The sequence below is a fragment of the Conger conger genome, chromosome 5 (genome assembly GCF_963514075.1).
Source record: "Conger conger chromosome 5, fConCon1.1, whole genome shotgun sequence".
NCBI classification, from domain to species: Eukaryota; Metazoa; Chordata; class Actinopteri; order Anguilliformes; family Congridae; genus Conger; species Conger conger.
In genome coordinates, this window is record NC_083764.1 from 8681413 (window position 1) to 8706412 (window position 25000).

General features: G+C 47.6%; 1 protein-coding gene across 1 annotated transcript in view; it reads right to left on the reverse strand.

The window, feature by feature from the left end:
• Positions 1 to 25000, reverse strand: part of nbas (NBAS subunit of NRZ tethering complex) — a 194115-nt gene that overhangs the window by 20792 nt on the left and 148323 nt on the right. The window contains exons 49-50 of the mRNA XM_061241597.1: positions 24755 to 24950; positions 4843 to 4997 (exon numbers count right to left, since the gene is read on the reverse strand). Of these exons, the coding sequence (XP_061097581.1) occupies positions 4843 to 4997; positions 24755 to 24950 (351 nt within the window). The remainder of the gene's footprint in view (positions 1 to 4842; positions 4998 to 24754; positions 24951 to 25000) is intronic.

Below are 25000 nucleotides of genomic sequence, written 5' to 3' on the forward strand. Positions count from 1 at the left end.
CGTCCGCCCGGCAACCCGGCTCAGCGAATCACGCGCGTCCGTGCGCCCGACTGCGCTAACGCACGCTTTGATCACGCAGAGGGGCTCTGGGTCCTCCCATCCCTCAGGGAAATGCGCCGTTTACATGTTTACTGTATGCAGAAGCCGCTCACAGCGTTCACGGCCGCATGTTTGCTTTCTACGTGACATCCGGAACCTAATACGGAAGAATCACAGGCAACCCCCGGGAGAAACACGCAGTGTTTACCGTGAGAGGGAATGAGGAAATCAATACCGCGCTGAAAATCTTCTACTTCATACTTTCATTAAATGTCTACAGAAAGCTTTAAAAAAATAATAAAAAGCCTCAATACGGCAAACCCGTACACATTTAAAACACACGAGCTATATCTGAAGAAATCTGTTTTTGTGGAGCTACAGCAATTTATATCAGCCACGTTTTATATCTGCGATGAAGTATGCTACTGTTAGGATGTACCATTACAGAGTACGCTACAAATAAGGCCGTTCTGAAGAGCACAAGCGCTGACATTTTAAGCTGAATCATCAACAGAGGATAAAGCAACTCGGAGCAAGTGAATGAAATCACTGTAAAATACACAGAAAACAGTCTCCAAATCCTAACAGACAGAGGAAATGTCAGCAGGGTGGTGTTCTCAAATCTGGGAAATCTTCCAAAAAATCAAACGGAAAGGCAAACAAACAGAAAAGGTTCAAAAATGGGTTTGCCGATTACATTTCTGTTTGGGTCTGTTTGGGAAACTCACCTTCCCGTGAAATAACCCATGTAAAATAACAAGTCACCAATGTCTGACTGTGCTTTAGCAGGCTTATATCAATGAATGAAGTAATACATTAATCAATTATTTGTATTTCTCTATTGCTCAATCAGCGCAGAGCCAAGGAGAGAAGCTTTTGCTACATTAGCATCATCGGAGTATAAGACGTAGCGGGAGATCAATCAGATGAGTATTAGCTGAAGACGCACGGAGGTCGATCAATAAATCGAGATTTATCCCTTAAATTATCTTCGGTACCAAGACAATTTAGAGCAAAAACAATGACAAAAGAAATTGGAGGAACTGTTACCTGGGTAACTATGATGTCTGCCCCAGAGTGGGGAGGGTGTTCTGGGGGAGGGGCAAGGGGGTAGTTGGGGCTTTTACAGTAAGTACCCCCCCAGCAACTACCCTGGCTACCAGTCTGCCCTGGGTTATTATATGAGCTAAGTTGTGCCTCTCTGTCCTTGGGTAACTCCATGTTAAAGTGGGCCCCATCCTGTTCTAACCGTTTTCCCCGCCATTTTAAAAGAATAATAATGACGATAATGGCTGGCGTTTATAAAGTGCTTTTCTCAAACTCAAAGCACTTTACAGTGATGAGGGGCAAGCCCTCCTCCACCCGCTCCTTTATGACAGGGCCGCCCAGGAGGGTCTGGTGTCGAGCGCTCTGACTCGGACTAAACTTCCGTCGCGTAGCGCCTGCTTCTCTGAGGGTTGTTTTCGCTCGTGTGAGTATCGGAGAGAGTTTTGTCCTTAATGGGCGGTCAAAAGCCATAAATCACAAGCTTCAGGAGTGTTTTAATGGCCGCCTCTGTGAGATTCAGAGCGTTTTGTTTTTTCCCCCCCCCCACCAGGAACAGTACATCAGATTGTCATCTGAAATATCAGCCCGCCGTACTATAGATCAAGAGCACAAGGTCACGCTGGGTGGGGGTTATATTTCACGAACACACGCAACCGCTGTCACCCGAGCACTACGGGGCCGAGATGAATCCGGAAAAACCGTGACAAAACTACACCAGACAAACAACTCGTGACGTGCAGACCGAAAAACAAAAGAAGAAGATCATCTCCTTTGTGACAAAATGAAGTCCATCGAGGACAAGGAGCAAATCAGAGAGCGTGTTTTACATGATGACAAACATCCACACAACCTCCGCGTGATTCAGCTCCTCTGGCTGATTAAGGAGGAAGCCTGTTCAAGTGCTTCAGCCTACGGTTAATTTCAGAGGCTACTCTTTAAACGAGAACATGCACACACACCCGGGCAAATCTGTGCGTGAACAGGGCTGTTGACTGGGAACAAAAATACACTCACTGAGCACTTTATTAGGAACTATTGTGTACCTACTTACTTACGTGATTATCTAATCAGCTAATCGTGTGGCAGCAGGGTAATGCATAAAATCATGCAGATGTGGGTCAGACGCTTCAGCTAATGCTCACATCAACCATCAGAATGGGGAAAGAAATGTGATCTCAGTGACTTCAACTGCCGCATGATAGTTGGTGCCAGACAGGCTGGTTTCAGTACTTCTGTAACTGCTGATCTCCTGGGATCTTCTGGAGTTTGCAGAGAATGGTGCAAAAAACAAAAAGCATCCAGTGAGCAGCAGTTCTGCGGGCAGAAATGCCTTGTTAATCAGAGAGGTCAGAGGAGAATGGCCAGACTGGCCGAAGCTCAAAGGAAGGTGACAGTGACACAAATAGCCACACATTACAACAGTGGTGTGCAGAAGAGCATCTTGGAACACGCAATGCATCAAATCTCTACGTGGACAGGCTACAGCAGCAGAGGACTTAATAAGTTGAAAAAATAAGTCGAATAAATACCTAGAAGTGCTCACTGAGTGTATAATTCAGAAAACAGATGAAAATGCTGCAATGACTCAGGCAATCCTAATTTGTCAAGAATAGTCCTTTTTTTAAACACTCAATCTTATGGTGGGAAAATAAACAAAAATTTGGATTGACAGTAGCCTGCAGGATCTAGCAACAGATCAAAAACACTGCACACAATGAATCTCATCTAAAAAACAGCGTTGTAAAATAATAATATAATTTTTACCCTGGGTATTCTAGAGGAATGAAATTCATTCCTTGCAGTTGTAAATATTTATATATGAAAGAAGATGTGAAGGCCACAGCTGGCTGAGCAGATTTCATGTGAGATGTTAACGTTGGGTTTACAGCACCAGAGCACAAGCAAACATGCTTATATATTCTCTGATAAACACGCAAAAAAAGAAAACGAACAGACAGACAAAAAAAACCGCTAAAGCAAAACCCTCATTGCAACAATAACTGTGCTCACGCAAAATGACTTGGCCAGAAAATGTGATTAAAAAACTAAATCAACAAACTAAATTTCAAAAAGACAGACATAAAACATTAGCTGTAAAATAACTGGTGTGTAGAAAGGTTTATTTTCAGGTAGCTAACCAAGCAAAGTAACAAAGAGAGGCTCGATCTCAATTTTTAAGCCACGTGGTCAAAGGGCCTTGGGGAGGAAGGGGATGAGGGGATTGGAAATGACGTTACCTGACAAACCAGAAAGCATCGCTCAGTAGATCGGTAGTGATTCTAGCACTGGGAACGGCTTTTTAATTCAAAACACACGGTGAAGTAGCCAGCCAGCACTGCGGATATTCCTCCTGAATGCAAGCCATGGCTTCCTTCTGTCACCACGCCAACGACACAGTCCTGGGAAAGCGACGCACGCGATTGGTCGGGGAAAAGCCAGGGAAGTGAATGTCCATGCATGTACAGCGAGGGAGAAAACGACTGAGAGAAAAGGGTGGGAGGGGCTGGAGAAGGATGTGTTGCTAAGCAACTCGCTAGGAGACCCAAAGGGCTCGAGGCCTGAGAATCCAGAGCAAGTTGAAGTTCAGCACAGTTGAACAGGTTGGTCTGAATTATGGAGGGCTCTTTGTTCCCAGCAGTTTTTCAGAAAGTATAAAGGATTTCTCACCGGTTACAGGAGGCTGCTTCTCCCACTGACAAATACACAGACTTAATTAACATTTTTTTTTGTTCCAGAGTACAGATAATTAGTGGTTTCTGTGCTCAGTTTGTTCCTTGAATGATGTCCCCGTTTTCTAGTTTGTGCTTCTAATCAAATATTTTTGTTTCTATTTCTGATGCAAACACTTACGAAGGGACTTCTGCCAGAAACAGCCATTAGAGTCTGTCTAGACCAGAGGCTTACATAATAAAAAATAATGCATTCCCAACACTTCACATTGGAGAGGCCTATATTTTCACAGGCACATGGCGTAGGCCAGCAGTGCATCACCCCTGGCCCCACTTCTATTCCATTTCCCATGGATTATTTCATTTTCCTCCCGGTTGGTTGAGATATCGAACGGAAAAATGAGGTGGCGTTTTTCAATATGCACTCGAAAAAAGGCACGACAACGAGAGCGCACTCCAGCCGCCGAAAACCTTCCGGATGAATCCGCAGCTCCAGGCCGTCTCTCGCCTGACGACGGCTCCCTCGACAAGCCGGTATGACCCTTTTTTCTGCGTAAATAACCAAGCTGAAGCCCTTTCTTTATGGGGAAAAAAATAAAAAAATAAAAAAATGTATCTGGATCAAGAATAACGGACTTCTACTGGAGTGAAGAGAGAGGACTGACTGGCAGTAGGGCACACAGGCCAGTATGGATGGACAAGGGCTCACACTACACGGGAACACATCCACAGGAGCAGGTGCGAATACCTTCAGGCTACATAAAGGAGACCCCACGCGGTGTATTATTTGTATGAATAGCCCTTCGCGTTTTAGTTTTTTTTTCCTTTAGCGTTTATATTGCGCGCAGTTTTCATTCGTCGTCGCGCGCGGCGTGGGGGTGTGGCCTCTGTAGCTCCCCCGCGTCGTGATTGGTGCTCCGAAGACGAACGGCCGGCGCGTTTTTCCCCCGGAAAAAAAAAAACCCTGACAACAACACCGCCGTCTTTCAGCGCCCGGGCGAAGCGGAGAGGAGGTGGTTCGCCGGGTCTTATCCGCGGGAAGAAACGGCAGAAGGAGAAGAGAGAACGAGGGAGGACGGAAACTCACGTGTCTGGGCCGGACGGCGGCGGCGGCGATGGAGGAGGCCAGGCCTGCAGGAGCAGCGCGAGGTGCTGCGTCTCCTCCCACGTGGAGCTGGAGAGGAGCAGCTCGGCGAAGAGCCCGTCCCTCACCTCCTCGCTCTCCACGTCGGCCATCTCCAACTGCGGGAGTTGGAGCGGAGAAGAGAGCCGGTTACGACAGCGCCTCTGCGGCGGGTTTAATGAGCCCCCCCCACCCCTCCCACAACCCCCCCCCGCCCGCCTGTCGGCTGGCCGCAGACGTCTGGCACCGCTCGAAAATAAAAAAATAAAAAGATTAAAATATACGGGTTCCAAAAACTTGTTAACACGTTTCGCGTCTGAGCGTGACGGCGGGTTTCGTGCGAAGCGGCGCACAGCCAGACTAACGGAATGAAAGGTGCGATCGCATAACGTCCCTTAGCATGTTAGTAAACAGGGAAGAGCGTTTGAAAGGTTCCCTAAATGAAAATGTGCAAAGAAAACCAATTTGCGATAGCTGAAGTTTGACATTGTGCTATATCTTGACAAAGTTTTGTGTGCCTGTTGCTCTAGTTTTCAGACTATTTTTCTTAGGGAAAGCAAAAAAATACATAAAGCTCACATAATGGTGGTCTGTCTGTCCTGGGGTTTGAACCACAGCCACCCAGCCAATCTGCTCAACAGCCCTGTTCCTAGAGATTTACCGCCCTGTAGGTTTTCACTCCAACCCTAACAAAGCACACCTCACTCAACAGCTAGAGCAGGGCTACTCAACCCTGTTTCTGGAGATCTACCATCCTGTAGGTTTTCACTCCAACCCTAATGAATAATTTCACTCCAACCCTAATTGTTAGGGCCGAAATGAGAACTACATTACATTACATTACTTTACAGGCATTTGGCAGACGCTCTTATCCAGAGCAACTTACAGTTGATTAGACTAAGCGGGAGACAATCTGGAGCAATGCAGGGATAAGGGCCTTGCTCAAGGGCCCAACGGCTGTGCGGATCTTATTGTGGCTACACCGGGGATCGAACCACCGACCTCGCAGGTCCCAGTCATTTACCTTAACCGCTACGCTACAGGCCGCCCCGTTCGAGACGATCTACAGTTCGAGACGATCGTCACACTTCACCCCGGAAGACAAAGGTCCCCAAACCGAGTGAACTAGTCACGCTCTCTCCGATCCTGCAAAGGCGGCATTCAGCGGCGGACGTTCCCATCCTCATCAGCAGTCTGGAGCGTCGCTCGGCTCCGCAGATAAGAGCGGCAGCTCCGGGGGCCGACGAGGAACGCAGACGACCGCGGAACGCCGCGGCGGATCGGCGGGGGCCCCGATAGCCGAGCCCCTTTGATGCGAGTCCTCTAATTCCGGGGAAAATTCCGCGCGGACGCCGCGCTCGGCTGCTAATTAGCGCCGGAACGTCCGGAACGTTCCGCCGGAAGGCCGATCGCGGCCGATTCCGGGAACGCGCCGCCCGCCCGCCCCGTCTCAGAGGCGGATGAAGAGGCGCGTACGATTACAGGCCGTCCCACTTAACGCCTCGCCCGTTTCAGCGCACGGCCCAGTCTAAAGGTACTCTCTCTCAATTAAAAGATGAAAAGAACTCCGACACTCGCTCTATCTCTCCCCCGCCCTCCCCCCATAATCAGACATTATCATTTATTCAAACCTTTGTATCACTCAATGTAGTCAGGCTATCGTCGAATGCGACTTCAATTATATTACTGCAGCTGACATGCTGCTGGCCCAGGGTCACAATCCGGTGCCTTACTCCTCAATTAGAGCGCCGCATCTGAAATGAGGTTAGCCCTGCCTCCAGACACAATATTAAACAGGTCGCTAACGCGCCAGCGTGCTGCATTACCGTGCACGGGACTCAAACTGCCGTCAAGTTCAAGTTAAAACCCACTGCAAGATGTACGATGAATAAAAACACAGTGTTGGCGACTGAAAAGAGGCAAAAGACACACAGAACGTCGGTCGGGACTGGAGTCAACGGCGAAACCGTATTTTAAATAAAAACATAAATCGCCCGAAAATGATGATTTTCCCCATTATTTCAGGCCCATGTATTTCCTTCTGGGAATATTATTGAAAGTGATTTGGATAATGTTGGATGACTCTAAATTTCAATATAAGATGTCAAAATGGTCCCTGCAGCAATCCATTTCACCTCCAAAGTTTAATTAATTTCCCTGGCACCGCCGTGCAACTTAACGGCTCAGAAAGAGGTTGATTTCTGAGGGGAGACGTAAAAACCGCCATCTGCGTCAGCGGCCCTTTCGGGTGGAGGCCCGGGCTCGTATCGACGCACGGAACAGAAAGGAACATTCCGGAAAAAGAGAGGCTCTGCGTTCTGGCAGGGCACCGGTTAATGACACGCTAGTTCTCATCCGAGCAGCGCGAACGGGTGCGTTGACACGGCGTGAAAACGGCCTTATTACAGACGTGACGTCGAGGGAAATTACGTGCCGCGTCTTCGTAAAGGCGGGCCGATTTTGGACAAACGTCCAATTAGATCCGACGTTCGCAGTGTCATGTGACTGGATGAACTCACATGTATGTCACAGGCACAGGAAAGACTTTTCCCGCAGCTTCCAAAAATGTCTGCCACGTGTTTGAGCAATGATTTATCTCCGGGGGTGTCAAACTTCAGTCCAGGAGGGCTGCAGTGTCTGCTGGTTTTTGGTGTGTTTCAGCACGAGAGATACATTTCAAAGTCTTTAATTGGCTAAAGAGTCCAAGCACCTTGTTCTCAAGGCCTTAATTGGCTGCTGATTGAAAGGAAACCACAAATACCAGCACACACTGCGGCCCTCCAGGACTGGAGTCTGACACCCCTGGTTTATTTGATTCTTAAAAAAAAATAAATGAAAAAATAAAACAGTTTTGAGGTAACCCTTTACAACTAAGTTCCATGATTAAAAATCATGTAAAATTAACAAACGCATTAGTTAACACAAACAAATAAGTTACTGACATAAGACAACAATACTTGTTCATGTCAACTTCAACAAAAGCATCAACCTGTGTTTAATATCATTTTCCTGCCAATGAGCTTCAATTCCCAAACATGACATGCAGTTATCATCAGCGCTATTCAACGATCTACGCCCGTTCATCTTATCAGACACGCACACATGCATTATGAAAGGGACCGCATTGTGACTGCAAATTTAAAATTCACATGATTATGCAAAAACGGTTCTGTGTAATAATGCTAATATTACTTATACTGCAAATGTGTATCCACAAATAAACACAAAATGCACTTAGCAAAACTCTCAAATTCGATTCAGTAAGCCCGCTATCTTAATAACAGGCAATGTAATTTCCCTAGGGCTAGGGGAGACAATGCAGTAGTTTGATAAGGTGGTTGATATGGTTTATGTAGGAGATGCACACAGAACATATAATTCAGTTTTATTCCGTTTTATTACATTAAAGCTTTCTTTTAAAAAGTAGCTTGGCTTTTTTTCTTTTTTTTTTTGGATGCAGGCTTCCAAAAGAGCAGGCGTGTCTCTGTGTGACACGAAACAGGCTAATTTAACACGGCATGACCAATGCGTTTACAAAGAAACCAGAACGAAATAATAGTGAAATAAAAATAAGGAAAGATTTTAAAGAATCAATATTAATGATGTGAGCGCTAATACACAGCAGTGAAGCAGTGGGCTACAGCTTTAAGAACTCAAGTGTTCATGTTCTGCATGCTGTTGTCAAAGTGCTGATGCTGAAAGTGTAATAATAATTTTACCTGTCACAAAGGTCTGTCGTGGAGTTTAAGATTAGAGCTTTCGGATGTTTCTGGTCATTAATTAAATACGGCACAGCGCTACCGCCCACTAGCTCTGTGAACTGCTGACCACAAAATAATCACCTACATTAAATATGGTAAACAACAGCACCATGTTTAGTCACAGCGTCAGCCAAGACCACGGCTAACACTGAAGAAAAACACAAAGTACAAGACAAAGGACAACGTGTGTGTGATCGGGACTTTGAAGAACGCTTGTAATCAAAGATGGTAAATGGTAAATGGTTGGCATTCATACAGCACCTTTTATCCAAACCGCTGTACAATAGATGCTTCTTATTCACCCATTCATACACACACTCACACACCAACGGCGATTGGCTGCCATGCAAGGCACCGACCAGCTCGTGAGGAGTATTTGGGGGTTAGGCGTCTCGCTCAGGGACACTTCGATACAACCAGGGCGGGATCGGACCGGCAACCCTCCGACTGCCGGGTGACTGTCTGAGCCAATGTCAACCCCATCCAATGGAAACAGAGGAAGAGAGATATTTGCACTACATACACTTGGGCTTAGAACTGGGGATCAAGCTGGATTCTACCGTTTGTGTGAAACAAAATCAACATCACAATATCCTTTTAGACTTTCAAAGTTACAGTAGCATCTACACCATACAACTCTGAATTATGCACAGTATTCTACTTACACACGGCGTTCGACATTTATTATTTACATTTGTTCCGAATGTATTCAGTGAGACAAGTTTACGTGTGGGAATATCATTGCACAAAGAAACAACTAAGACTGCTGTGTCTTAGGCATAGGGGAAGGGGGATCTTATCAATTTATAGCATAGGTGCTCAGTTCCTCTCTATTACACTGCAATGAAGGAAAGCAGCAGTAGGACGGTGATTTTCATGGACAGCGACTCTCCAGAAACAGTCCATACTGCCAAACGCTGACGCAGGAGGATAGCGAGAACCTTTCCGAAGGTGTTCCTCAGACAGACGGAAGCGTTTCTCACTCCAAACAGCTGCGGGGAAACATCTGGGCGAACTGCTGTTAGCGGCCGGCTGCGCTAAAAGCACGCCCGCGGTGGAGATATGGCGTCGGTGGGGGACCAAGCCGCTGAGGACTCGCAATCGTCCCCAAGAAGATGGAAGAGCGAGGCCAAGAGCAGGCTCCAGCCCAAATCAAGATGTCCGCCATGACCTCAAGCTCTTATGTGCAGCTCTGATATTACCTTTAGCTGCTTGCGAAGCTAACGCTAACTAGCATGGACGCTCCTCTGCTCCTGAAGCAGATACGGTCGGCAGGTCACGTGATCAGGGAGGATGACAATCTCCAGGCAAAGGCTGCATTAGCATTTAGAGATAAAGAAACCAGGGCACATAAATAATAATAAAATGAAAAAATTGACTGCAAACATACATATGAGTGTGTGCACATACTGCAGTACCATGCAGTACAATTACGAAACTGTTTTTCTTTGTTCAGCACCTTATGCTTATCGCTCGAAAGGTGCTCCATAAATAAATGTTCCTCCATCCATCCATCCATCCATCGCCACCCGCTTATCGGGAGTCTGGTCGCGGTGGCAGTAGGCAAAGCCGGGTATTTCAGGCGTCCCTCTCCCCAGCAATGCATTCCAGCTCCTCCTGGGGGATCCCAAGGCTTTCCCAGGCCAGGAGAGATGTATAATCTCTCCAGTGGGTTCTGGGTCTACCTCGGGGTCTCCGCCCAGTTGGACGTGCCCGGGAAACCTCCAAAGGGAGGCGCCCGGGAGGCATCCTGATCAGATGCCCGAACCACCTCAATTGGCTCCTATCGACGCGAAGGAGCAGCGGCTCTACTCCGAGCTCCCTCCCGATGTCCGAGCTCCTCACCCTATCTCTAAGGCTGAGCCCAGCCACCCTACGGAGAAAGCTCATTTCGGCCGCTTGTATACGCGAGTATAAATGCTCATGTATTATTATATACATTACTATATACATTTTTGCAGTAAAATAGCTACATTGTTATTTTCCGTCCAATAAATGTTTGTGAGTGCGTGTGCCACTCATCATTGCTGTGGAATTGTGTGTCAATTGGACATACAAGTACATATCCATGCAAGCGCACTGGCTGCTATATTCCTGCTGTGTACTGTCGCGGTTGTTAACACAGATTGCTATCTTGCTAGTTTCTCAACTTGCTTACTATTTTCTGGCACACGCGCAAGTTTATTCGCGGCACAAATACAGCTCCATTTGAAGTGAATTGAAATAAAAGCACTCGGAGGACACGAGGCCTCTATTTTGTTGTCCATTTCTATCGGTGAAATTGGCCACTAAGAGCGGGAGGGCTGAGGAGCGTCTCCTCTCCGAGTCGAGAAGCAGGGGAACGACAGAGATGATCTTCAGGTCACTGCTGATTTATTATGATTCTCTTCTCTTATCGGAGACATGTTTTATTCATGCCACCGCGAGAGTCTAAGTTTGATTATGTAGCAGAAACACAACATTTGGTCAGTGCCTGCTGAAAAATGTGGAAAAACCGAAATATCTTTCAAAGGCGTCTGGAAAGAAATGCAAAGTGTGGGCGGGAATCGTCACCGCGCGAACAGGTGGAAGCTCTTCGGTTAGTTTTTATTATGACAAGTCATTTGAATAACATCTCATTTGCATGTCACAGTCGCTGAAAAAAGTCCTTTGGAGGACGGGGGACGGGGCAGGTGCCGGGAGGTGCAGAGGGAGGCGGGGGTGGGGAGGATTTACTGCCACGTGTGTGTGGGTGTGTGTGTGTGTGTGTGTGCGCGTGTGTGTGTGTGTGTGTGTGTGTGTGTGGGGGGGGGACGGTTAGAGGTGACCCCGATTTTGATTGATCTTGATATACCTTAGTGAGTCTGGCAGAAAACTAGTAAACCAGAATCACATCTCAACTCAGTCCTCTGCAGGAGTAGAGATCACGATCCGTAGACTTCATTAGCGCCCAGAATTTTCTTTCAGGCGCCTTCATAAAAAATTCATAAATGGTTACAACCTTCTTATACCTTTTTTTTTATTTTTACGGATGCCGGGAGACTTTCGCTCTCGTACAATCGTATCTGCTTAGTAATTGCCAATTCCAGCCTGCCTCTTAATATCCACCGTGTGTGAAATGGGATATTTTCAATGATCCTCAGTTAGGCTTTTGTCATTTTCTCTCCAAGTCAACATCACTTTGAGGCATATAGGCCAAGCACACGCTGCAAGTTGGCCAGGTTGGGTCTTTTAAAAAAAAATTGGCTTTAATATTTAATTGGGGTGTACAGGTATGCAGCATTTATTAAGAGGCAGAACAGTATATACTGCGTTATCAGGGCCTAGTAAACAAATACAAAAAGCTTCCAGCTCCCATGATGCTTTGGGTGAATTGATGGAGGGGGGAGGGCCTTGACTCTTATCAGCTCTTCTGTAAGCCTTTGAAAAATCCGGAGCTACATTAGCGCACACATCCCAGAGAGCCGCAAGAAGCAAACCTCAGCCCGGCCACTTTCTTAATCTCGCAAGAAAAATAAGAAGAGCAAAATGTAGTTTTACTTTTTTACAAAGCCACTAACAATCTCTCATCAAAGCCATTTTGTAATACCGCGGGTTCAAACAATGTAGGAGTAGTTTGCTAACACGGGCTTTATGTTCCGAAAAACTTGTGCTAAATGACAAATTGGAATACTTTACAGCAATACAATTGCAGTGAAAAATGAAAAATGTTTTTATTTACATTTTTTTTTCCTTTTTCCACTGGAGCCACGCAGAGCTTCAGATGATTGAAACCGATTAAGGGAAGGCAAGCCAAGCCGAACCTCATCAATAACACACAGTACCTACAAGCTGGGTGGATTATTTATTTATTTATTCATTCATGTATTCGTTTTTAAAAACACGGACAATCACGACCATCTCGCCGTTCCTCTGGAGCGCTGACCAGAATGCCTCTCTCGTCATTAGTCCATATTTACCTCATCACCTTTAATATGATTTTTTTTGGGGGGTGGGCTACTGGAGAAATACTGTTCCTGTGGAACCTCATAGAAATCTGACGGCGATAACCGAATCGCTACGCCGGTGTTTCCTATCCACTCACAAAGGGCGCCTACAATATCGAGCGGTTGGGAAGCTCGATAAGGGACAATTCCATGCTCCGTCAAATAGCTCCCAGGTGCTTGGGAACGAGGGAATGATTTGCATTAATCTCCCCGCCGCGAGCGGTCGACAAAACAGACCGGCGCGCGCCCCCATTAAGCCTTTCTCCCGCTCCTCCGAATAATTCAGGTCGACTCGCGACGGCGCCGTTCGCCATCGATCGTAGCGTTTTTCGGTCGAGGCGCAAACGCAACAGCGGGAGAGACGGAGCGACGCGATGACGCGGCGTTTCCCGCGGCGCGCGTTCACTTCCTGTCCCGGGGGGGAAGAACGACGCGGCTCCACTCCCGACGTCCCGCCTCGGCGTCTCCATTTCGCCCGCGAAATAACCGCCGTGAGACAGGCCTGTCGCACGAGCGTCAAAGCCGGGCAGGACAGGGGGGGGAATCTTTCATGTCTGGCCTTTCGGAGAGGCAGAAAAACCCCCCCCATTAATATTCATTGACCTACTACCTTGTATGAAGCCGGATCCCCAGTGAACCTAGCAATTAAGTTTCAGAGGTCATTTACCTTCGAGGTTGTGGGGGGGTGCGAGGAGGCGGTGGGGGGGGCCGGGGGGCACAATTCAGGGTAAAGCAACAGGGAAGGCGGAATACTAAAATGTGACTCAAGGAATCTTTCGACTGTGGACAATTTCTGACCACCCAGAGGCGAAACACAAAAAGCAATCTATCAGCGAAACGCAGAAACAAAAAGGCGAGCCGCATGATTTGTCACATAATACGTGGTGTAATGAAAATTGCACTTCCCCTCCCGAGCACGCAGCACTTTCCCCCCCCCGATGCTGCGGTTTATGTCCGTATGCTTGAGACGGAGAAAAACAAAAGAAGAAGAAAATAAAGGGCGAAAAACTATTTCGATCCACGTTATTAAGCTCGTCTTCGAACGCGCCCGGGAAACATTAAAATCTCCGGAAAATTCGCTCTCCGCGCCAACGCGGAACAGCGAGGTTTAACGCAGCGGCTCTTTCGCAGTGTGCCGTTGTTAATATCCCGTCTCAAGGTCCTTCCGACAGCTCGCTGGCTCCCGTGGATTTACACCGCGAGCCGACCGCTCTGCAAGCCAACCTCACCTCCGGCTGTCTCCGGCTCCCGGCTCCGAAACTATTTTGACATGCACCTGTTTGACACTTGCTCACAATTGGGTTGAATATTTTAATATATGCCCACTTGTGTGGGGACTGGAGTCCCCTTTCATACGGCTCATTAATTAGTCATGCGTTAGGGGAATACAATGTTTAATGAATATTCAGCTTTAAAGAAGAGGGGCGGGGTGGGCGAAAAAGAAAAGGATTCAAGTGTCAAGTTGGAGCACTTAATGTTCGCTGAAATCTTTCCTCAGCTACCCACGAGCTCAATATTAGCCCTGGATAAACTACAGCACTGGAACGATACAGGTTCCAATAGCAAAGTTACCTTATATGTGTATTTTTACCGACACTGAAGTCTGTCAGGTTGGCCACTGTGAAGTTGACTTTTCAACCCACTGTTGAAGAATTGCGTTTTTCAATAGACTGGGTTAGGCCAGTACGCAAAAGTGCAAACAGTTCATACTGCCTGTGCCCCTAATGACAAATCGCAAGACTAAACACTTCTGAGAGACTCCACTGATCAATCAGTCAATCAGCTCATCAATAAAGCAGTCAGGGACAGCGCCATCTTGGATAGCTTGACTGTAGCATTTGCATTTGCTTGGGCTGTCTACAGTGCTGTGGACCCCCCCGCAATGCATTATTTAGTTTATTTAAATTCAAAATAGCTTTATTAAAATGTCTCATTTCAAAGATCTTTCAAGAGCATAACCTTTGGCTTTTTCCGCCAAAGAGATTATGTAAATAACTACTCTAAGGTAGAGTCTCAGATAATCTTGTCCTGTGGCATACCAAAGTAAGAAGGCCTAACCTGCATGACTGTTTGCGTTGAATACACAAATTAGCTATTTGACCGCAGGTTACTTCGGTCCAAAGAGGTAAACAAAATCATCACCGACACGTTTATATTTCAGCAAAACCAAAAGTGCCCCTGTTTACACGTACCACTGTGTGCGAGTTTGATCTGTGTCCCTTTCAGTCTCAAAACTACACCGAATTCCCATAGTTCAGTGAAGCGCTTTGGCTTAAGAATGATGAACTTTCAGCTTGCTGTGGCCGCAGTTTGACCCTTCTCTAAGCCGTGCTGCCTGCCAGCCAAGGACCGGACTCCTTAGCAGGTTAACAGTGTTTGAGATCTTTCCCTGCTCGATGCAGACAGTACAGCGCTTAATTCCCTCTGCAAACTCACTTTCCCAGAGTGCTTGGGGGTTTGTATCACTTCTGCTCAGATAATGCGGTTATTTCTCACTTAAAACTTCTCTGCTTGTTTGGGATCCCTCTCCCGATTTCAGCAACTCCTCCCGGTGGAGTTAAAACCAAGCTTCTGCCAGAACGACCATGTTACCCCTGCCTCTTCTTACTCCTCCATTAACCTCTTCCTTTCTGCGTTCTACCTCTCCGTCGCCTTTCTCTCGTTCTCTCCTTCCGCACATCTTTCCCCTGGCATTTTGCGGTTTTCTTTTTCTTTAGCTAAATCCCTTTTGAGGGCACCGGCGCACTGTTATGCTTTTCTGACCTTGATCATTAGGATTCTCAGCCTGCTGGCTTTGGCTCTTGTTTACCTCATCCTCTCTGACTGAAAGGGGAATTGAGCTGCGGAGGTTAGTTCTGTCCGTCTGTCCCTTTGCAGGCCCCCCCCCCCCCCCCACTTTCTCTCGATTCTCACTTCCCCTGGCTTCCTGCGGCAGCTGACAATAGCTCCCGACGCCCCCAGCCTGCAGCCACATTAACCGCTGTTGCTCCAATGACCCCCCCTGAGATCCCGGTTCTCTCACGCACCTGAGTCTCCGCAAGCTTCCCCGACTCCGCGCAGGAGGAACAAACTACCCGTGGAGTTACCCTTCACGGCCGCTTGTTTAGTTAACCAAAGACAATGACCTTTAGACAACGCTCCTCCATTACCCCCGCAACCCAGTATCTCTGCTTTCCACACTCTAACTCCATTCGCTTGACTCCAAGTCTCATGATTTGTTCACAGCCATATTCCATGAGTCATTACCACGGTATTTCAACAGTGGCTGCAGGGAGCGAATACCAATTCTGCAGTGTATAGTGTACAGCGTACGAGCGGCATTCTCTGCAAACTCTCGAGACTGCACAAAAACACAAAATGGCCATTATATTTGTCGAATCTTATGGGATAATCTTATGTTTCTTTGATAAACAACTGTGAAAACAGCTAAATGCGTCTTGATGTTGTATCTGAATCACAAAAAATAAATACCCCACTTATATACACTTATATATAACATAGTTCTCTTTTTTTTTGCATTCAAGAAGGCTAGATTTAAAGTACACTCGGGAAGCCATAAAGTAGCTTTTTTCATGTGTGAATTAACTATATGAACTTTCGGAGAAGGTCACCTCGGCAAAGCAAGATGTCCGTAGCGGCTAAGCCATTCAAGGCAACTGGAGAAGAAATTTGCAGACAAAACACCATGGAAGTACACTGAAGAAACACAGCATTCATAGCAGGAAACACTTATGCCAACAGCACGGGTCCCTGCCGTGGTTATCTCACTTCAGCTTCAGTGGATGTTATATGTTATATAAATGTTACTATTTATAGAACTTTCCTCAGCAAAACTGTAGTTTTAGGTGGCCAAGGCATGGCAAGTTAAGAAAAACTTAACGACCAAGTGATTACTGGGTAAATACACAGCCTCTTGCGCATCAAACTTCGGTAACTACTTTGACTTCAGTGGTAAGTCCTCTGAAACAAATTCAGTAAATACCATGTGTAAGTACTATGTAAATACGTGAAAACAGTGGCCTGTTCCAGGCTGATTAACAGGCTATAAAATAAGGCGTTACCAAACAACCTTCAGACAACCAAGCTGTTAACATGAATTCACGGTAACAGCTATATTACCGAATGCCGGTTCATGAACCTCATTGTGTAGTGTGACCGGTCGCGGTCAGCAGAAACGCGGCGGGTGAATGGCGGGAGGCGATGATTTTCCGGTTTTCCGTTTTCCGGTTTACCGCCTCCCTCACCTGCGCGCGTTTTCCCGCTGCCGAGGCGTCAGCTGCCTGGCCTGGATTCTGTTCTGCGCCAGTTAACAAGAAAATGAGAGAGGTAGGCCTGATGATGAAGCCTATCATGGGGATTAAAACAAAATGTTCTTCGCCCTAAAGTGCTGAGCAGATTCCACACAGAAGAACTCAACCAAGGCCTCAGAAAATCCTTTTTAAAGAAACGGGGGCGGCGGGGGGGGGCTCGACGCGGTTTTTAATTCTCACGGATAATAATTAGAGAAGTAGGGACCGCGGCAGAAGGTAATCACGGCGGAGAGGTACAGTAACCGCCCGTTAATAAACTGCGAAGGCTGCCCTTCCTCCTAGCAACGCGCTGATTTCGAGGAGCGGGTACTTACAGCACCTCGAGTGTAATTAAATATTAAGGCTCCTTTGATGTATGCAAAGCCAGCCTTGGAAGATTACCCGAGACCCCGAGTATAGCTTTAACACGAAAACGGCAAAGTAACGGAACCGAGGAGCGGATAAAAAAAACAAGAGCGAGGGCCGGGGCCGGGGTTCCCGCCGCCCCGTGTCTGCCGTCCGTCCGCAGACGACGCCCGGGGGAGCCCCCCAATTCGCGTAACCGTCGGGCGAGCGGGCATCCCGACCGCGGGGATCGATCGCGCCCGCGCCCGGGGGAGACCGCGTGGGCGAGTTTCCGGCGAGTCGGAGGGAAACGGCGCCGGAGCTCCGGATCAGGCCCCTCCGCTCGATGAGGCCGCTCCGGGGACTCCGCACACCTATCGGATTACGGCGGGGAAAAATACCCCGCTCCTGAAAGACACGGGGCTCCAGCGCTCGATAGCGGCGGTCGGGGAGGGGAAAATGAAACGCGCTTCGCACCGCCGTTTTAACCCGCGCGCTACCGTTCCGTGCTAACGGGCTCTGCAGCTCGTGTCTCGCTATCGGGGGGGGGGGGGGGGGGGGATAACCGTGTGTCCAGTCCAGCGGAAAAAACGACAAAAAGGAAAAATATAATCTTCATTAAAAGAGAAGGAAAGAATGAGTGAACAAAAGCGCAAAAAAAAAAGATAGGGATGGTATTCAAATGAGGGCTTTTAGCTCTTAGCACAGTGAAGGCTTCAAAAACACTAGCAGGAACAGGCACGAACGCTAGCCTCATTTCAGGCAACGAATTCGCCCAGGAGAAGGTCAGGAGGCTGGCGAGGATCTAGGAGACGTCCTAATAAATATTCATGGAAGAGTTAAAACAGGAATCCTACTGTGGGCCTCTGCGAGGCAGAGCTTCCACGCGATAGCAACAGTTCATATTGATCTGACCGAGTGTCTCCTCAAATACGTCTCAGCAACTGAAGCTTTTCATGTCTGCGAATGAAGCCATCAATGCGGACGCTGGAATCACATTTACATTTATGAGTGTAGGTTTGATGAAACACACTCACTTCTCTCTTCTCGACAACTGATGAGAGAAATTATCACATTCGAAAAAAAAGAAAAAGAAAATCGGTTACAGATGCGGTGTCACATATTGCACATTTTAGGTGCAACATTTTTTTTGATATTTTCTTTTTTTTTTTGTTTTAAAGATGCGACTTGCAACATCAGTTTTAATTTACAGTTCTTGCAAACAGGGTGTTAGATGAGATCGACTCAGATGTGTTCTTGAGAATAAACACAGATTTTAACAGACGATAAAACCGCAGACGCTAAAACACAGCTGAGAAAAGACCACATTTTCGCCGTTTTCAGCAGACACTCTTACCCACAGCATAACTTACTTTTGTTTTTACCCACTTTTTTGTTTTAATCCCTCTGTACAGCTGGATATTTTCCGGGGATAATCCAGGTGTGTTACCTAGCCCTTGTGGGCACAAAGGCAGGGACTCAAACTGGGAATCGAACCGACATACTTGGGAGTTACATCCCAGCTCCCGGATCCGGAAACTGATGAGCGAAGCTATCCGCTAATCTGAGTTTAGCTCGATAGCTACCACACACCGTATAATGACCTCCTCTGTGAGTCTAACAGACTAAAGCAGATCGACTTCTGCTCAGCGGATGACCCTCAAACTAGACGCTCGGTAAAAACAACACACATCAGCGAAAGCCCAAATTAAAAGCTACGTCTATATACGGACGTCCTTCACCGCTAACAACGAGCGAACCCATTCAGCATCTGTTTCGGAAATTAAACCGGGGTCGCTCGACACAATCCAATTAAACCCGTTCCTCTGGAGATCAAAAACCCAGTTATAACCAGCGTGCTAACCCCGTTTATCTAATCCATCGTTCCCGTTTAATGCCGTCGCTTAACGACGCCCGATGACTTCATTCAGTGACACATCTCTAATGGTTATGGGGCTGCAGCACCTGCCTGCATCAGAGAGCCACCTTTCCACACGCAGATGCACAAACTTCCCCCTCGCTCTGCCAAACGTGGCTGAAGCCGCAGTCCCTGTAACACGGTACACCGGGCACACAGCATTGAGCAGAAGACATCGGGAAAAACACAACTTCTTAACAAACCTGCACTCTCTGTAGTTCAAAAGTAAGAAAGCGGTTCTAAAATAAGGCGTGAAAATGTTGGTGTTATTTTTATATTATCTAATTTCACCTAATATCTCATAATCCTATACTCCGGAGGGTTCTGCTACATAAATAACACCACAGTGGCCTGTTCCAGGCTGATTTAGTGCTCTTTTTGTAGCATTCATGAACAAACGACCACAGTACTTAAAGTAGTCGAAGTGAATATGTGATTACAAAAGTGTGTGGTTAATAAACATACGAACATAAACTGACGGATGAGGACCAAAATATGCACCAGTAGTCAAACATAAAGCCTCACAAGAATACTAGCCAATAATAGATTAGAATTTCTTGCATTTACTATATAGTGCCTTTTCTCAGACTCAAAGTGCTTTACAGTGATGAGGGGGAAACTTGCCAATGTGTAGTACCCACCTGGGTGATGCAACAGCAGCCATTTTGTGCCAGAATGCTCACCACATATGGACAGGGAGAGAACAATATAGGCAATTAAATCAGGGGATGATTAGGTGGCAGGCTGAGAGAGTCAGGTTTGGGAATTTCGCCAGGACACCAGGGAACCCCCTACTCTTTGCAAAGAGTGTCATGTGATCTTTAATGACCAGCTCGCTAGTGGACAATGAATTATTATGTAGACACTGGGGATGATATGACTCCCTCCCGTCTCACCCCAAACATATGTGTATGTATGGGCTAAACTGCCCTCCAATCAGTGCTCGTACTCATACTATCACATGATTGGCTGGGTGGCTGAGTGGGGCGTGGCCTCCCAGCAGCAGGGCCTCCCGGGGCAGGTGTGGAGGGGGGTGGGACTCCCGACGCGCGTTCCAAAAGTGAAATAAATACCCCGTTACCCTCAATAACGGAAGTCACCTGAAACCATGAGTGACAGCCCAGCGGTGAATTTCAGGGAGCGGGCCGTCACAGACGCGCGGCGTAATGAAATGGGACTGGACAGCTTGCAGTTTAGAAAACAGATTTGAGTGAGTCGGCTAACATGACAGATTTCGATATTGAGCTTAGCACATAAAAGATTTCCCGGCATTTGCGCGCGGGGGTCTCCCAGGACATGCGAACAGGCCTTGACGGCGAAAGCGGAGGGGTACCTGCTCTTTGGCTACGGCTCAGAGAAGACTTCACCATCGAGTCTGCACTTCCATTAGCCTAAAACACAGCCACCGCCAGCGTGGCGGCCATTTTACCCAGAGCTGCATTAGCAAATAGAAAGCCAGACGAGACACTGGAGACATGAGACAAGAATTAATGTGCTTTGAACGTTTCGCCGTATAACAAGAACAAGAGTAATATAGTAATGGATAAAAATGAAATACGAAATGCAGTCACAAAATGACTTTGAACCGGCGCCAATTAATATTTCGAGGGTGAATAAAAAAAAATAAAAAAACAGAAACTTGATGGAATAGCGCAGGTTAGCTCACCCACCAGAGAGCACAAAGTGTGCGGGCGTGTCCGGCATCCATTTTGTCAAAGCCCAAGCACGAAGGCGCACAAAGTCGGTCACCGGACCGATTGTACCCCTCCACCGGACCGATTGTACCCCTCCACCTCCTCCCCCCTTGGGCCACCGAACGGGACCTCTTCTTCACCTCCCGCAGAGATGGGGTCGATTCGATTTCAGTTCAGCCGAGTCACGACACGTATTTAAATTCAAACGGCGGAGAGAGAGAGAGAGAGAGAGAGAGAGAGAGGGGAAAAAAAGGCCCATAATCTTATGTGTAGACTTTTCAATTAATGGATTGAAATTCAGTTCATTTTGTGAGCTGACGGAGACGGAATGGAGCTGACCTCAGCCAGCGCGCACTCAAAGGGAGCAACGGTCCGAACACAGAGCCGGGGGAAACACTCCACTGCCCCCGGAAAATGCGCTTTAATTCCTGACTGACGGCTAATGCGCGCTGCTGGGGCTCGAGAGCAGCGGGTTGTGAGCATAATGTCGAGATGAGATGATTGTTGAAGAAGAAATGACGAGAATAAAAAGTTTTTAACCGTTTTGTGCGAATGCAGAGGGAAGTGTCAGAGCTGATTTCATCTCCCGCATAACTAATGGGTTTTCTATATGCATTATATGTATACACACACACACACACACACTCACATACGCTCACACACACACTCCCACACAGATATACGCTCACACACACAGTATGTGCCTATTAGCAGTTCATAGAAATTGTGGTTTCCAGGATGAAGCCCCTGGAGATGCAGGCCTGCGTTTATTGCGTTTATCTTTTAATAAGCGCCAGCCTTTCCTCTGTTGGCCTTTTTACTGTACAGCGATGTCGTTAGCCAGACACATTACTGTACCACGGTACAGGCAGAGGTGAAAGCCCCAGGTAACAGAGTAAAAGTCCCCAGCGTTCCGTTCCAATCACCTGGATTTGCTCATTACCGCAACTCCTCAGCTAATTAGTGAAGTCAGCTATAGAAACACCATAGTATTTTCTAGCCCTGGACTTGCCAACCCAGGGTACAGAATTTCATGTTTTCATATGGTGCACAGGTAGGGACCATATGCACATACGCACAACATCAGCACGGTTTGGGCATACACACATTTTGTGTCATTCGCCAGAAGTTCATGCAATTTGATAAACCCACCCGTAAACATCCATATATTTATATATATAAGAATAAGAATTTGAAATTTTCTAGAAACTTGTTTTCACACTGTCAGTATGGGTTGTTGAGTGTAGATTGATGGGCAAACATTTCAATTTTATCCATTTAAAAATTAAACCTACAACGCAATCACGGGTGCACACAAGAGGCTCACAGTCCATGTAAAAGACTTTCAGAAGTCCTGCTGGGCAATCGAGTCGATGATGTTAAGAAGGAAATCCAGCTCTGCTGTACAGTGGAAAATAAATAATACATACAGTACAGAGAAAGTGCCATCTGGATTTCTGAGCCAAAGTAATTAGTCTAATTGGATCAGTGGCAGCTCAAATATCAAGGCCACTACCTCATTAAAGCACTATGCATTCATTTAACTTGCTGCCATTATATATACCGTATGGTGCGAGCAACAACACAAACAGCACTTTCGAGGGCATGGTAATATAAAAATGTCAGATAGAGTCAAAGCCAGCGAGGCGAAGGATAAACCACACACTGGAGCACGAGAAATCAGATCTCGCTTTAATAACATTTTTAAAAATACTACCAGCTAAGCACTTCAGAACGCAGGTGCTCCAAAGACAGGGCCAAGGCGCGAATGCGCTTTATTCGTTATTATTATTATTATAGTTATTGAATTAACGTAAACCCGCGGTATTGAATTAAAGCGACCGCTTCCAAAAGAAGTTCACGTCCATTCAATAACAGTTTTAAATAAAAAAAACCAAAGCTGATCAGGAAAGTCGCACTGTTCGGAACACGGTGAGCTAGCTTGGCGTTCGGAACGCAGCGAGTTTACGTTAATTTAACCGACGGTTGGCGACACATTTTCAGAGAGAAATGGAAAGTGTAAACACCGTTCAAATTCTGTTAAAATCCGTATTCTGTCGGAAAGGGAAAAGAAATAGCAAGAGTATTTGAATGTTGCAATGAAACAGCTTGGGCGATATTAACAGGCAGGTGAGAATGATGTGTGGCTCATTTTAATGATTAGTTCGGGGAACAGGAGAATCACTGTATTCTGAAGTGCATTCCCACTGGAAAACCAGCAATTTTGATGAAGCGCGGGGGGGGGGGGGTAATTTTCTGGAAAAGGCTCGGAAAAACAATGGTCGTATCTCACTGGACATTGCTTCAGGCCAATCGGTGGATTTCGCCCAAGCCGAGTCTGAAGTTTTAATTACTGCCGCTCATCTGGGTATCGCGGATTGCCCATGAAAAATTCATGACAGCAGCTGCAAAGGGGGCAGTGATATTGCGCTGAAATAGCGGTCCGGCGATTCGTGAAACCGCGTCGTTTTCTACGCAAAATGGAGGAAGCACGGCCTGACGGGCCTTGTGAAGACGGACACTAAAGGGTAAAGAAGCCTTTTCCGGCTTCGTCTGCTTCGTCACGGACGCCACGCCAGGCTTGGCGGGCTGCCTCGACGGTACCGGAATTTACAGCGCCACAAAGTCGCCGCAACTCCGCGAATTAGGTTCGCTGACACTCCCCAGATTCCGGAAGTCTCCGCTCTCTCGTCCCCCCCGTGTTAAGAGCGAGAGAAGACAAGAGGTGGACCCCCCCTTACTGTCTGATGTCACGCGCTGTACCGTGATTGACGCGTCTGTGGGCAAATCGGCATTGACGCGTAACGATCGAGCCTCTCTTGCTAATGGTATTTCCGCTAGGCCCCGGAGCGGGGAGATGGGCAGGCTCTCTCTCTCTCTCTCTCTCTCTCCGTCAGTCGCTGAACGGTGCGTAATGCCGGAGGACGGGGGCGATTCCACCAGGGTCCACCCGTCTGTTCATCCCTCCGTCACTTTCATGCTTTTTACAGAAGCTCAAACCACCTTAAAAAACAAAAACAAAATGGAGGACGCGAGAACACGTGCACAGCCCTTTCTCCCTCACCGACGGGCACCTTCGGAGCAGCGGACCATCTGTGGCCACGGTTTCACACCAGCCCAAGGAACAGCTACGTTTTAATATTCTGTAAACACGCGGGTAAATAATATCGATTTGAGAAGCAATTACATACCACAGATGGTCATTTAGGAAAACACACACACACACACGCACGCACAACACACACACACACAAATGAAGTGACAGCGGAGTTCTTCAAGGATCAAATTTCCCAATAAAGTACCCTGGAAGCACAGTGATGTTCTCTTTGTACATGAGTCAAGCAAATATATTGCTGGCTAGGGGGACAATTTTATGTGCCTATTGGGTAACGCCCCAACGACAAGCATTTTAGCATGCTTTTTAGGCACATCAAAGCCACTGAATCAGTCCCTGGATTTGCAGCATTGCCTGGCCAAGAGTACCTGTCTGTGGGGCCAGCAGGGCTCCAGCACAGCCTGGTCTACAGTACCTGTCTGTGGGGCCAGCAGGGCTCCAGCACAGCCTGGTCTACAGTACCTGTCTGGGGCCAGCAGGGCTCCAGCACAGCCTGGTCTACTGTACCTGTCTGTGGGGCCAGCAGGCCTCCAGCACAGCCTGGTCTACTGTACCTGTCTGTGGGGCCAGCAGGGCTCCAGCACAGCCTGGTCTACAGTACCTGTCTGTGGGGCCAGCAGGGCTCCAGCACAGCCTGGTCTACAGTACCTGTCTGTGGGGCCAGCAGGGCTCCAGCACAGCCTGGTCTACAGTACCTGTCTGTGGGGCCAGCAGGGCTCCAGCACAGCCTGGTCTACTGTACCTGTCTGTGGGGCCAACAGGCCTCCAGCACAGCCTGGTCTACTGTACCTGTCTGTGGGGCCAGCAGGGCTCCAGCACGGCCTGGCTCCGGTAGAGCAGCAGCAGACGGCTGTCCTGCTCGCCCAGGGGGAAGGCCCTCTCCAGTATCTGCAACGCCTCCATCCTCCCCCTCACGGGCAGGGAGGGGTCCCCGCAGAACGGCCTCAGCCATGAGAGGATGTCATCGGAGGAGACCGCACGGCCCCTGAGAGAGAGAGAGAGAGAGAGAGAGAGAGACGGAGAGGGAGGAGGGGG